The following is a 15899-nucleotide window of genomic DNA, read 5'->3' on the forward strand; positions in this document are numbered from 1 at the left end:
TAACCAACCAAATAATACAATGAGACTGATTTCTAGCACAATTAAATCAACGCACACACTGGCTTCCATCTCTTGGCAACATTGTTCCACCAAATCTGCACAGGACTAAGGCTCTCTTACAGAGTATAAGAAAATCTTGGAGAACACAGCCCCATCAAGTGTACGACAATTGAGATCAAGACATCCACCACTACAATCTAACTTTGGTCTGAAGCAAAAGTGGCAAGAACAGTGGGAGAGCCAGACAGATGACACCACAAAATTTTCTCTCAAAGTATTACAAGGAAGTTTTGATGCTTGCTCACACCTCCGACGAAAATCCTGGACTCAGCTTAATAGAATACGAACTGGTCATGGTGTATGTGCAGACATGCTTTATAAATGGGGTAAACGACCATCCCCACATTGTGATTATGCAGCTCAAAGACAAACTGTGGACCATATTCAGGAGACAAATTGGACTTTTTAAGTGCTACACCCAAAGTTATGAACTATTTGACCAATATGGATGTAACCTTTTAATTTTATTGGTTTTTAAACGACTTTTAATTTTATACGTTTTTATAGTGACAGTGTATTGTACTGCATGTTTTATTATTCATGCCATATGAATAAATAAAAGTGACAAAAACATCAATAAAGCCAGAAGGCTAGTTTTAAACCTAAAACAGATGATCATGCTAGTGTTCAAAGAATTCATTAAATAATTAGGAAATCACATTTTATCCATTTATAAGTTTTTCCTCACCAAGTGAAGTACCTAGCATGAATGGCAAAGTCATGAACTACATGTTAGAAAAATTTTGCTGTAACATATTTAAAGCCTTTTGTTGGAAGTTTTTTCCCACTTGGTTAGACTATAATAAATTTAGTTTAATCCTTTATACAAGTGTAAGCAAACAAAGTTTGTGCCTGAAGTATTTTCAGGACTGAGGCAATTTGTGGTAAAGGTGGATCAAGCTCTCATCACTCCTTGGCATGGTGTCTCCCATAATGCAAAGCACATCTCCTTCAAAACATGTATACTGCTATGCATTAAGGGAAGGACAGCTATCCAGACTGGTTTTGACCTTTATTGAATTTTTCAAGTACAGGTCAAACTCCAAAAACTCAGCATTGTTCCCCTCAGCAACAGGCTCACCCTGCCACTGAGAAGAACTCTCAGAACCGGTTGGCTCTACACCACCACCGAGAAGAGCCGTGCCTCAGTTAACTTCATGGGCTACAGCATTGTTACAGCATTACCCAAGCTTCCAACTGGTTTCAACCTTTGTTGAGGTCTCGTCAGTGGGAGCCAGACCCAGAGGTGGTGATACCAAGATGGAAGCAATGGAGAAGTCATATTTACCTATACGAGTTGCCAAAAGGTGTCTCACCTTATTATTAAATAAATTACTCTGGAATTAGAGAAAGATGTTGGAAATTTTTTCCCAATTGGTTAGACCATAATAATTTTAGTTTAATCCTTTATCCAAGTGTAAGCAAACAAAGTTTGTGCCTGAAGTATCTTCAGGACTGAGGCAACTCGTGGTAAAGGTGGACCAAGCTTTCTGTAATTTTTTGTTGTGAAAATGACTTTTATTTTGTGTATGGGGTTTCATACATAAAAATTTGTAAAAATTAACAGTACACTGGTATTATAAATTCTATTGTACTATGCTATATTGTATCATACTGGAATATTGGTCTCTTGGATCATCTAACCCTATTCAAGAGTCCACACATATGAAAGTATTTCAAACTATTCTGAGCTTACAATAATCAAGGATGACCTCACACAAGTTAATAAAAGTCATTTATCGCATAAAGTCTGCTTGTTGGAAAGCACAGGTGCTATTCACTCAGTCAAGCAAAAGTTAATTCACTACTTGTTAAAGCAAGGAAACAATGAGTCATATTCATGGACTAATATCATAACAATTGAGTTCTCAAGATGCTGAAATGAGAAATGGTTAAGTTTAGATTTGCTTATACAGCAATTACTCGATTAATGCATTCTTTAAAACATCAGCATTAATAGAAAATGCAATAATCTAATATAATAACAAATGGGAAAACTATAATTCATTTCTTAAATTGCTTTTTTGGCGCTTAATTTTTTTTTATATATAAAAGAATTATAAAGGATAGGAAAATCATGGAGCTGAAAGACAATAAAACATTCAGAATATAAATTTATTATTTTACTTCTTAACAAAGAATTGAGCTAATGTAGTTTGGTGGGCATTCTGTTTCTTTTTTCCATACAACTGACGGTATGGCCCTATTGCCTTTTCTACTCTTCTGCAAATTTTACTGCTTCTCTCTTCATAAGGGTCAGCCTCTAAGCATTGCTGCTTGAAAACTTCAACTGTACAAAAATATTTTCAAATTGTTTCTGTGAAATCTCTTTAGGCTTGTCAGCGATTAAATTTTCTTCATATTCTTCAGGATCTTCCCACTATGCATCTAGATTTAGCGGGTCGGAATCACTCAGTTTCTCTGAATGAGATTTAATTAACTTATATCCATTTGAAAATCCTCTAAAATCATTTGCACAACTTGGAAGAATGTATTTCCAAACGGCTCGCATATTGCTAGCAGTAATTTCATTTGACTTTGTGACTTCATAACCAGGCTGAGATTTCTCTGATTTGGCCAGAAAAGTCTTGGAAGGCATTCACTTCCAAAAAAGCTGGTTTCGTCGATATTAAATATTTGCTGGTCATAATATCTCCCTCCTTCCGCACTTTTCTTCAAAATCTCTGGATAATTTGTGGCCACCTCCTTATCTGCACTTGCGGCTTCGCCTATAATTCGAACATTATGTACACTATTTCTCTTTTTGAAATGCTCAAACAACCCAGCAATAGTGTGGAATTCTTCTTTTCCATCATTGATAGCCCTTTCTTTCAAGGTTGCAAAGAGACTTAATGCTTTTGATTTAATAAGGTCAGTGCTTAGCAGGATCCGGTTTTGGTTAAAATCTTCGATCCATATAAAAAGAAGTCTAATTGAATCATTATAATACTTTGATTTTGAGTGGTCTGCATGCATGATGAACTTGAAGAAGCCTTACCATTCTCTTTGTATTCATCAACTTTGCTTAAAATTGCTCTTATACTTGATTCATCCTTCACCCATTTTGTGTACTTCTCCTATCTTTTCTCTGGGCTCACCTTGTTCATTTTTCTTTATTATTTCAAGTTTTTCTTCCAATGAGATTACTTTTGGATTGCATCCTGGTGAATGATTTTTTAAAATAGTTAGCCATAAAAAATGTATAGATAGAAAATTTTTAAAATTTGTCATATTTATTTTTAAGATGCATATAGGCACACTAATCAAATTTGGGAATAGAAAAAAAATGCCTAATTGAAAAGGCACTAATCGGAGGCACAACCAGCCAATGTCTCGTATATGTGCCCATAAAAAAAAAAATATATATATATCCTGGAAAACAGAAGCAATTAGAAGATAATATCATTAAGAGTATAAAGTGGCTGAAAGGTAAGTCTCAATTTTATCTTTCCTCATAATTTCAGATTTAAAAGGTGATTAGTAAAAAATAATCCATTTATGTACAATTAGTAATATTCTGTGAAGACCCAATAATAACTCAAATATTAGTATTTTGGTGATTGCCGTGAATTATTTCAATAAAACATACAAGAAGATATACAGAACAATAGAAGATCATCCCTGAAAGTTGCATATTTTTCAGTATATAAGGCGATACTTTTTTCTAAAATTTTTAAACCAAAAATTGGGGGTCGTCTTATACATGGCGGGTGGGGAGTAACTGGTTGAGAGACCCGCAGTTTCCATGGTGAAACTGCTGGTACCTTGTTTCTGTGAACAGGCTTCTGCCAATCACTAGCCTTTGTTATCTCTGTTGATGGATGTCATTAATGGTTCTGAATAAACCAATCAGAACTCTGAAAGCATTCATACATCTGCAAATTGTTGGCAGGGTAAGTTAATGCATTAACAATATTTTGAGCACTAGCCCATAAAAATGTTCGAAAATAAAAAACGATTGTCATATTCTTCAAAATTCAAGTTAAAAGTCATCAATTACGCAAAAGAACATGGATATAAAGCTTCAGAGAGACAGTTTGGACCTATTCCCACTGAGCGTATGATTAGACAGTGGAGAAAAGGAAGAACAACTACTCAAGATGCCAAAAAAAGAAGAAAGCATTAAGAGGAAAACCAACAAAATGGCCAATGGAGCAGTGCCAGAGTGGGATATGCATGTCAACCAAGGAATAGAACAGGGGGAATGAGAGATAGTTATCGAAATGATAGAAGAGGAAAGAATATGAACAGTAGAAGAGAGGAAATGAGAGAGAGTTATGAGAGCGAGATATGGGAATGATAGAAAAGGAGAGAATAGGAACAGTGGAAAAGAGAGAGAGAGAGATGAGAATGATAAAAAGAGGAGAGAATGAAAACAGTAGGAGAGAGGGAATGAGAAGAATATGAGGGAACAACTGGAACCAGGGATAGAGTGATGTCAGGAAGGCAGGTAAGGAGGAACACAGAGAGAAAGTGCTAGACGAGAGAGAGAGAGAGATTGAGGGATGCAAGTGAGCAATCATGGAACAGGGTGGTAAGAGGTGTAATGTATGGGGAACTCAATGATCTGTGGGGTGCAAGATAGGATGAGTGAGGAGTGTTTGCCTGGAGGAACGATAGAAAGTGTGGCAATTAAGTGGGGTGTAAGGGTGGATGAGATGATTGTGATGGTAGGAACAAATGACTTGAGAGGTAATGTAAATTGGGCAGCGAGAGACATGAGATTCTTGCTTGAGGTTGTACGTGTTGCCTAGGTATGATAGTGACGAGCTGAGCAGAAATATTGAATAACATAATAGCTAGAATGTATCAGAAGAGACGATTGGAATATGTGGATGATTCAAGGACATTTGAAGACAGAAAGGAATTGCATGCGAGAGACTGCTTGCATTTGAAGGAAGAAGGCTGTAGGCAATTGGAGAGATTGCTGTTCTGAACGAGCTGGTATGTCAATGCAGGGAAGCTAGAATGCCCAGGGTGGATGGTAGCAGGAGTGGCCTGTTATGGAAATGGGTACTTGGCAGTAAGGGGATGACATCAGGTAATGCTGAGCACACTGGAGTCTAGAGGGGATAATGCTGGCTATAGAAACAGTGGCATTTTTATGCTTTAGACTAATGTCAGGAGTATCTGGAATAAAGGAAAGGAATCAGAAGTGCTGATAGCATCAGCCTGGCCAAAGATTATTGGGATCACTGAGACGTGGTTGAAAAGAGAATATAATAACAGGAATAGAAGTAGCAGGGGACAGCATTTTGTGGTGGTGGAGTACTGCTCCGGATAAGTGATAACTTATGTCCTCTAAGAGTGGAGGCTTTGGAAGGCAGTGACATTAATGATTTTGAAAACATATGGTGTGAGGTAGAAGGGGGCAAGACAGGATATTTAGTGGGGTGCTGCTACAAACCAAGGAGCACAGAGGGTGGAGACCAGGAGATGTTTAGACAATTGATCTTGGCAAGTGCAAGAAGAATGATTGTTAGGAGATTTTAACTACAACAGCATAAATTGGGGATAGAAGGATGCATGTAGCAATCAGGGAATGGAATTTTAGAATTCTTGAGGGACAAATGTCTTAGGCAACATGTAATAGAGGGAACAAGAGGTTCAATAGTTTTGGATTTGGTCACAGCATCAGAAGAGTTGATAATAACTGAGATGACATCTCTCCCACCAGTTGGAGAGTGATCATGTGGTTTTGACTTGGAAGATGAACAGACATGCAGGAGTATCAGAGAAACGGGAATGCATGTGGAATTATAAGGCAGGTGATTATAATAGTCTTAGATGACAACTTGGGGAAGTTTCATGGAGGGAGGAATTGGAAGAGCTAGATATCATTAGTGCTTAGGAAATTGTAAAGGAATATTTGTTAGCAGCAATAGTAAGCTGTATTCCACAAGTGAAGAAGACATCACAATTTGGAGTAAAGTGACGTCTTTACTCCAAATTTGGAGTAAAGTGGATGATAAACAACATTAAACATGAACTGCATGCAAAAAAGAGGCTATGAAAGCGATATAAGGAGACAGGTGAAGAGCAGGTGCATGAAGAATATAAAACACAGGTCAGGAGAGTGACTAGCATGGTAAGGAAGGTGAAACTGGAATATGAGAAGAGATTGGCCCTAAGATCCAAAGAAAATAGGAGGGAATTTTTTAGCCATGTGGGTAGTAGGAGGAGAAATGACTGTCGAAGAATAACATTGTGGGATAAAAATGGGAATAGAGTGACTGATGCAGAGGACATAGTGGAATTGTTCAATGAACACTTTATTGGAGTATTTCATCCTGGAGGAGTAAATATTAGTACTAGAAGGATAGGGCAGGTTCGAGGTTTAGAGGTGCAGGATGAGATTGTGTTCCAAATATTAAGTACTCTGGATGTCAGTAAAGCTGTGGGAATGGATGGTATTTTACCACGAGTTTTGAGAAAATGTGCTAAAGAACTGACAGCTACTTTAACCTGGTATTCAATGAAAGTCTTCTACAGGAAAGGTGCCCAGGGAATGAAAGGAAGGTAAGATAGTGCCATTGCATAAGGGCAGAAGCAGACTGGAAGTGTCTAATTATATGCCAGTTTGTGTGTCATCAGTAGTTGTTAAGATCTTGGAGAAATTAGTGAGGGACCATATACAGCATTGGGCAGATGAGGGTAATGTTATCTGTGAGACTCAACATGGATTTATGAAGGGGCACTCATGTTTTAGTAATATGCTAGCCTATTATAATAAAGTTACAAGAGCAGTAGACGAAGGAAAGGTATATACTGCCATTTTCTGGGATTTAGCAAAGGCAATTGACAGGGTGCCACATGAGTTCAGATGTCAGGTTCGTCAAGTGGATTCAGGATTGGCTGTCCGATAGGTATCAGAGAGTTGCGTATAGTGGGGGAAGTTTCAAGGAGGCAGGGGGGGTTATAAGTGGGGTCCCACAGGGACCAGTACTGGGACCTATATTGTTTAACCTTTATATCAATGATATTGTCAGTGGATTACAGTTGGATATGCAGTTGTTTGGGATGATGTGAAGATGGGAAGGGTTATTAGTAATAGTGCAGATGTGGTAGCCCTGCAAGAGGATTTGAATAAGCTAGACAGATGGGCATATGAATTGGGTATCGGTTTAATGCAGCAAAATGTAAGTTCTTGACGTTTGGGACACATCAATTGGAAGCTGCATACACTATTGGAGGAGCTAGGTAACACCAGAGGATTGCTGCAATAATGAAAAGGATGCTGATCTGCAGAGATAAAAGAGTTATCTTCCATTGTATAAGACCCTGATCAGACCACACTTAGACTATTTTTATCAGATTTGATCTCTAGGATTTGAAGAGGATACATTAACAAAGGCAGATAAAGATAACAAAGATGGTTTCAGGACTGTACAATGTTAGTTATGAGGATCGGCTGAGGGAATATGGACTGCAGAGTTTGGTGGATAGAAGAAGGAGAGATGATATGATTGAGACTTTTAAACTGTTTTGACACTGGGGAGTTCTTTTAATAGTATAATTTTCACCTATGTATCAAAAGCATCTTTTGTACATGTAAAAAGCTAATTGAACAATAACTGACAATTCCAAAAGGTGCTACCTAAGTAGCTAATGTAAGATAACTAAAAAAGGTCATTAAATTTCCTAACTTACTATATATATATATATACAGGGTGATTCAGAACTCTTGGGCCAAACTTTAAGGGGTGATACACACACCTAAACAAGCACTTTTCGTTATACAATGCATGGTTCGAACTCAAGTGGTGAAACGCTAGAGGGCGCTTTCCAGTGAACACTTATAAGCGCTGGTTTTTGCATTCGTCGTTATTTCTACCATGGAGTGCAAAATAAATGGATTCTTTTACAAATCAGGAGAAGGCTGACATGCATTTCGTTTACAGAGCTGCAGACGGGAATGCGAGGGAAGCCCAAAGACTGCACCGAGAGCGCTTTCCGACCAGACGCGTGGCTGATCGTAAAACGTTTCAGCGATTGAACTGGTATTTGTGCGAAATGGTCTCCTTTGTCAGTAGCATTCAGGATGTGTTACAGAGGAAATTCTACGTAGGGTTGCAGATCGTCCCGAATGTAGCATGAGAGCAATTTCCCATTTCGTACATGTGCCCCAATCGATGATGTGGCGAGTTCTACGAGAGGAACGATTACACCCCTACCATGCACAGAAGGTGCACGCCTTGACACCTGCAGATTACCGGCCTCGTGTTGATTTTGCACAGTAGTTCCTGCAGCAGACTGCAGTGCAGCCGGACTTTGATGCACATATCTTATTCACTGACGAATGCACTTTTACACGTGAGGGCATTTTTAACACCCACAATTATCATGTGTGGTCGAGCAGCAATCCGCACACCACACGTCCACATTCGTACTAGTAGCATTTCTCCATAAATATTTGGGCTGGAATCCTACATGACCATTTGATTGGCCATGTACCTTCTGCCAGCACAATTGAATGGAAGAACGTACCTTGTATTTTTGCAAGAGGTCTTGCCAGAATTAGTGAACCCTGTTCCAGCAAACATTTAAACACGTATGTGGTTCCAACATGATGGAGCATCACCACATTACAGCGAAGATGTGCGGAACGCCTTGGATGCAACATTTCCAAGACCGTGGATTGGTCAGGGTGGTCCCATCGCTTGGCCGCCACGATCTGTCATGTCTGGGCTTTTTGCTATCGGACCATATTGCCATGATTTCTATTGCTGCTGCATGAGAAATGCCTGGTGTTTTTGCCAATGTACGCCAATCACTACATCGAAAGTGAGAAGCCTGCATTAATGTTGGTGTTCGCTCTTTTGACCAGTTTATATAATTTGTTCAATAAAATTCTTTAATTTATGTTCTGTAATTTCTGCAATTGTTTCAAATCTCCTCTGTTATTATTGTGTTTCTTCATTTCCTGACACACAATAGTTGCTAACCCCTAGCGCTTCACCGCTTGAGTTCGGACCATGCATTGCATGATGAAAAGTGCTTGTTTAGGTGTGTTCTATATATATAGAAATTTTAGAGTTAATTAAAGTTTGGTTCAAGAGTTCTGAATCACCCTATATTATATATATATATACACATACACATACATACATAAGTCACACATGCTTTTGTACACTCCTGGATTGACGGTTGAGCTTGTTTGTATTTGCTTAAAATCGATCATAGTTTAGGAAGAGTAGAGAAACAGGTTTTTATGTTGAATTTTCATAAAAGAACTCGTCTAATGTCTTAGTTCTGTGGAGAATGAGCTGATATATGGTAAGGAGATATAACCTTTGGAGTTGTCTTGTGTTTCTGAGTTGTTTTGATGGCGGCGGTATAGATGCTTATTGATAGTTTTCAACGAGTAGCCATTACTTGTGAAGGTTCTTTGTAGATGTAGTTCATTTTATAGCTCTTCATCATCTGACAGTATTGATCTGGCACGATGTGCTAGGGTTGAGATGATACTCACTTTCTGTTCAGAATAGTGATGTGAGGACGCATGCAGGTATCTATCTGTGTGTGTTGATTTTCTAAAGATTGAGATTTTAATAGAATCAGATGTCTTAGTAAGTCTTACATCCAGGAAGGGAAGAGATCCATTTTCTTCAACCTCCATAGTTAATTTGATATCTTGGTGGAAGTTTTTTAAATGATTTAAAAAAGACTGAAGGTTATCAGTGCCATGTTCCCAGATAAGAAATATGTCATCTACAAATCTCAGCCAAATTTTTGGTTTAAGAGTAGCTGAGGAGATTGCAAATACAAACAAGCTCACAACCATCTACAATTCCCAGGAGTGTACAAAATCACATGTGACTGCAGAAAGCAATACTATGGCCAAACTGAAAAATCCGTCCTACTACTCCTGGAAGAAGACCAGCGGGACACTGACTACAAAAGAACTAGAGCAAGTGCCCTGTCAAGCCATGTACTGTTTTCAGTAAACACAAATGATGAAGGCCATCAACATGAGATAAATTGGACAACAACTTCAAACCTTCATATATACTGTGACGAGGTGGAGCGCTGCATAGTCGAGTCTAAGGAAATTGTTATGGACCCTCATCACATAAATAATAACCTTAGCTATAATCTACCAGACTCTTTCAGCTCTGCTATCCAATATTGGCAGATTCGTGAAATCAGACGCATGCAGATGCTTATCAATAGAACTTCAACACGGACTGTAGCTACAGTTCAAAGCTAACTGAATTTTATAATAGTCGTTTTATAGTGATACGATGTTTCTTATAGTGTTTATTCGTTTTCTATGTTTCCACGCCTGAAGAAGTCAGACAATCCGATGAAACATGTTGCGTTTTGAATAAATTTAATTGTTATTCTAGTCTCGTTATAGTCAGTATATATAATAATGAATATATATATATATATTCGTGATAATCAGCTTTTACTCGGTTGTTGTGATACATTTTAAAAAATATAGATTTAATGACTTCAAAAACCGAGATAACTTATAAAGATTTTAATGAGAATAATACTACTAGTTTTGGCTTATAACAGTCTTCCTCAGGTATTCATAAAGGAAAAGAATAGTAATAAACATTGAAGTATCTAAACAAACTGGAAATTACAGGTAAAAATTGCCACACATAATTGATACATAAAAAACTTTGTATTTTTTCAAGTTGTTCTAACAGGCGTGTCATTGTTAATTGCAAGTGTGTGTGCAGGCTCACGTGAACGCCAATATTGAATAACTGCAGCATGGCTATCTATATATATATATATACACACACACATTTATACACAATTAAATAAAATAAAGTTAGAAAAGATTAGCTGATTTAAAAAGTACTATCTCCCACAAAGGGGATAGATGTAGACAGATTTGTGGGTTATCTTATTTCAGTTAAACAGTAAGATCTGCTATTATTCAGCTAGAAGAACACAAGTCTTATATTAAATACCTTGAGCCTGAACAGTCTGGACTTGCAGAGCATGCTATGTACACTAGACATAGAGTTCACTGGGACAAGACAAGAGTCCTTCTCAAAAGTCAGTTTTGGAACAGCTTTATAAAGAAACATGTGAAACTTTACTTCGCTCTCCTAACTTAAATAGATCTGATGGTTTATGTATATTCCCTTGGTGGGAGATAGCACTTTTTAAATCAGCCAATCTTTCCTAACTTTATTTTATTTAATTTTATGTGTGTGTATGTGTATATATATATATATATATATATTACACACACACACACACTCGTATGTATTTTCCCTTCAGCCTTACAGCTGGCAGGGCAGCAATATGCTGCTATACCAGGGAGATTATTATTATTATTATTATTATTCAGGGCTCCATGGAGTCAAAAGACTCACTAAGGGAGGTCCCGCCTAGCAAACACAAAGTCTTTCATACCACTCCTTAAACGCATTGACCGTTCTTGCTCTCACTACTCTATCAGGGAATGCATTCCATGATTCAACCAACCTCCATGAAAAGAAACCACTCCTCACACTCTTGCTCACAGTTTCCTTTCATAACTTCCAAGGATGGTCCCTTGTAATCACTCTTCCTGCTGTTCAGCCAAGCAAAAGAACTCCCCAGTGTCAACCTTGTAACTACCTCTCAACAGTTTAAAAGTTTCAATCATATCACCTCTCCTTCTTCTATCCACCAAACTCTGCATTCCACACTCCCTCAGCCAATCCTCATAATTAACATTGTACAGTCCTGACACCATCTTTGTTATCTGCTTTGGTAACCTTTCCACAATTAATTTATCCCCTTCAAATCCTGGGGACCAGATCTGAGAACAATAGTCTAAGTGTGGTCTGATCAGAGTCTTATAAAATGGAATGATAACCATTTCATCTCTGCAGGTCATTGTCCTTCTCATTATTGCAGCAATCCTCTGTTACCTTCACTACCTTTGCAATATGTTCCCTAAATTTCAGGTTTCTATCAATCATCAACCCCCAGATCTCTTGTCTCCCCTACTTCCTCCAGTTTAACTCAAATGAGATGGAAAGAGAGAGAGAGATTCAGAGACTCCGTAATTTAAGAGGTCAAAGAATCTATAAGCACATCAGTGCAATGAGTGGAGTGCAGGTTAGAAATAAGAAAGTTCATTGGCATTTTTCTTGAAGAATTGCAGGTTATAGCTGTTTGAAAATAAATACTTTGCAAAAAAGGAAGTTCCAGAAGACAGAGGTAGATGGAATAAAAGAAGATGAGGAGAAGCAGGTTCGATGTTTTTGCTGGTGCACTGAAAGGGTATGCTGAGCAGCTGAGATGTGTGTAACATACATATCAGAAACAAGTTATATCAAAAAATGTGGCAGAAAATATAAAAATTAAATGACTCACATATGACTTTTCCAGTTCAGCAGTTCAGAGATTCAGTGACAATAGTAGGAATAATAATATCTCTGACCCAGTTGTTTAATGAGCATAGTACCATGAACACCATTCCACTTGCTCTTTGTGTTAGGTTATTAGTGCAAGAGAGTCATTACAAATAGAGCCTCCGTAGTTCAGTCAGTATAGACAAAGCCCTTTAGTGGGACCTGGGTTTGATTCCTATCTCTGACGTGAGGAACCTTTATCTGGTCTCTTTTGACTAAAGTGAGTTAGCCAGTCTCATATGGAAGTAGAAGGGTTTTTCACCCAGAAACTGAGGTTTTTCGTCCCTCAGAACAGGCAAACTGACCCTGTGAACACACACAGATTTGCAGTCATAAAATATATATATACCTAATCCCTCATTAGGAGCCCCTCCCCCAAAAAAAAGGGATGGGGAAAAGGGGGGGAACTTCATATGAATAAATAAATTACAAATATATTGATAAGACTGCCACTTAGTGTAGCATTGACCAGTAGTGACCACTCTCCAGCTCGAGGATCTTTTCTTATGTGGATATCCTTCTAAATAACAAACATTTTTATTATAATTTCTTATATCTAATTATGGAGAAACACTAAAAGTAACTTCTACACACATATATTGAAACTATTTTTTTTATGTGTTTTGTCACAAATTCTTATCAGTATAAGGAAAGTTAACTATAATGTGATTATTTTGTCTTCAAATATGATACTTACCTAACAACCATTTTTACAGGAAACATCCCATAACCCATAGCTTTATCTTTTGGTATTGTGTAGGACAAGCGTCCATTTTTGTCAGTAACTTCAGTGACTAGTAGTGACCACTCTCCAGCCCGAGGATCTTTCATTACATGGATATCCACCTAAATAACAAAAATTTTTTATTATAATTTCTTATATTTAATTATGGAGAAAATACTGGAAGAGAGCGGTATGAGACTGAGCACAAGTAAAACTGAATATATGTGTTGCAAAGTGGATGCCAGCCAAGAGACAGATTTGGAGCTGGAAGGAAATGTCATCAGGAAGGTCAGTGACTTTAGATACTTAGGTTCAACAATGAAAGAGGATGGTGAGGCTGAGAAGGAAGTGGGACGCAGGATACAAGCAGGATGGAGAAACTGGAAAGAGATGGCTGGAGTGCTATGTGATAAGAGGGTGCCGATCAATCTAAAATGCAAAATTTACAGGACAGTAGTGAGACCAACTATGACGTATGCTTTGGACACTGTGGCCCTGAGGAAAAATAACATCAGCAGGATGGAGGTAGCGGAGATGAGAATGCTTAGGTGGATGTGCAGTGTGACCAGAAAGGATCATCTGAGAAATGACTATGTAAGGGTAATGGTGAAAGTTACGAACTTAGGAGCAAAGATACAGGAGGCAAGGTTGAGATGGTTTGGTCATGTGATGAGGAGGGAGGAAGAGTATGTGGGGAGAAAGGTCATGCAGATGGATGTGCAGGGGAAGAGGAAGTGCAGATGGCCAAAGAAGAGATGGAGGGAGATGGTGGAAGAGGACTTGAGGATAAAGAACTTGGATGTGGCTACAGCCCAAGGCAGGAAGTTGTGGAGGAGACTCACCACAAACAGCAACCCTACTTAAGTGGGAAAAGCTGCAGAAGAAGAAGAAGAAGAAGATATTTAATTATGGAGAAACACTAAAAGTAACTTCTGAACACAATATTCACACTGTTTTTTCATTTTATGAGATATATTAGGATTCATCTCAAGAAACAGAAAAAAAAAAGCAGGTTTTGTATAATGCATATTCACAAAATTAATAACATCAGTATCATTTTCAGGTTGTCCCAGAGTCATCATGAGGATGTAATCCCTCATCCTATACACTATATTACATGTTATATCCCAAGTTGAATTTATGCAATACAGATTCTAGGAATAATCTCATTCTCGCTTCTCCATCATTGCTTGCATTATTTTCCCAATGCCTATTTAATAAATGTTGGGGAAATAATGCAGAGAACAATAATAATAAGGACGTAAGCTTACAAGTTCCTCTCACCTGCTGAAGTCTTAATCATATAACCACTCTCCTACTGCTATCTGCCAGACTCTGCAAATCCTATTCTCAAACTGAACATCTCCCAGCCCTCGTATGAGTTTAGTTACTTGTAGCTTGGAACATTATCTCCTCTACCAAGAACAGCTTACTGTTCTTCCTCTGGTCTTTTTTGCCAAAAAGACATCGAAAGTATCTTAAAGAGTTTGGATGCTGATTTTATATTTATCTTGCACCTGTCCTAAGGCATGAAATCAAATCTATATATATATATATATAAGGTGGGGGGGGTATCCGATTATATCTACAAGAAATGCTAAATCACACACCCACTCATCATCTTTTACTTGGTTAATTGCGTTTCCTTTTGTGTCCATAAAATCTGCCATGTCTTGTCTCAGATCATAAAATCGTTTTAACATTTTACCTTTACTCAACCACCTCACTTCACAATAATAAGACACATCTTCATAATCCGAAAATAGGTCTGCCAAACACTCCTTAAATTGGCGGTGATTAAATGCATGTGACTTAATAAAGTTAATAATGGCTACTACAACTTCCATAACATTTGTGAATTTAATCGATTTTGCACACAGATTTTGTTGGTGGATAATGCAGTGAAAATTTGTTAAATTTTCCAGATGTAGTTTTATTGTTCTTTCATGAACTATTCCAATAAATCCTTTCTGTGCACCAACCATTGCAGGGGCTCCATCAGTGCATATGCCAGATAGTGAACTCCATTTAAGCCCAAATCTCTTGAAGACTGTGTTGACTGTTTCAACTATATCTTCACCGGTAGTTGTTCCTTTTAATGGCCGAAGCGCCAATAATTCTTCTGTGATGTTGAAATCCGCATCAACTCCTCGAATAAATATTGCTAGTTGTGCTGAATCAGAGGCATCAGTGCTATCATCTAAAGCAATTGAAAATGCTTCCATTCTAGCAATCTTCTCTTTTAAACTTTTTTTGATATCATCAGCCATAATTTCTATTATTATTATTATGGGCAGCTGCAAGAGCCCTGCAAGGAGTCCTTAGACTCATCAAGGGAGGCCCAACATCACGTCAAGAACTATTCAACATTCACGTGGTATCTATCATGCTTCACCTTGAACTCATTTACAGTCATGGCACCCACAACAGACTCTGACAGCTTATTCCACTCATTTACCACTCTCCAAGTAAAAAACCTAGCTCTAACACCCTTGCTAACCACACTCTTACCAAGCTTCCATGGATGGCCCCTAGTCCTTCCACCACCAATCCTATTCTCAAAAATATCTTCTGAATTAATCTTATAGAAACCCTTCAGTAATTTGAATGTCTCAATCATATCACCCCTTTTCTGCCTATCAACCAATTTCTGCAACCCACAAATCTTCAACCTGTTCTCATAAGGTTCGTTCCATAGACCTGCTATCATCTTGGTCACTCTTCTCTGAATCCTCTCCACCCCC

General features: G+C 38.0%; 1 protein-coding gene across 1 annotated transcript in view; it reads right to left on the bottom strand.

The window, feature by feature from the left end:
- Positions 1 to 15899, bottom strand: part of rdgB (retinal degeneration B) — a 608184-nt gene that overhangs the window by 109482 nt on the left and 482803 nt on the right. Inside the window, exon 18 of the mRNA XM_090391630.1 lies at positions 13129 to 13277. Within this exon, the coding sequence (XP_090247756.1) occupies positions 13129 to 13277 (149 nt within the window). The remainder of the gene's footprint in view (positions 1 to 13128; positions 13278 to 15899) is intronic.

The sequence above is a fragment of the Typopeltis vanoorti genome, chromosome 4, assembly GCF_054136105.1.
Source record: "Typopeltis vanoorti isolate ZY-2024b chromosome 4, IOZ_Tvanoo_1.0, whole genome shotgun sequence".
NCBI lineage: Eukaryota > Metazoa > Arthropoda > Arachnida > Uropygi > Thelyphonidae > Typopeltis > Typopeltis vanoorti.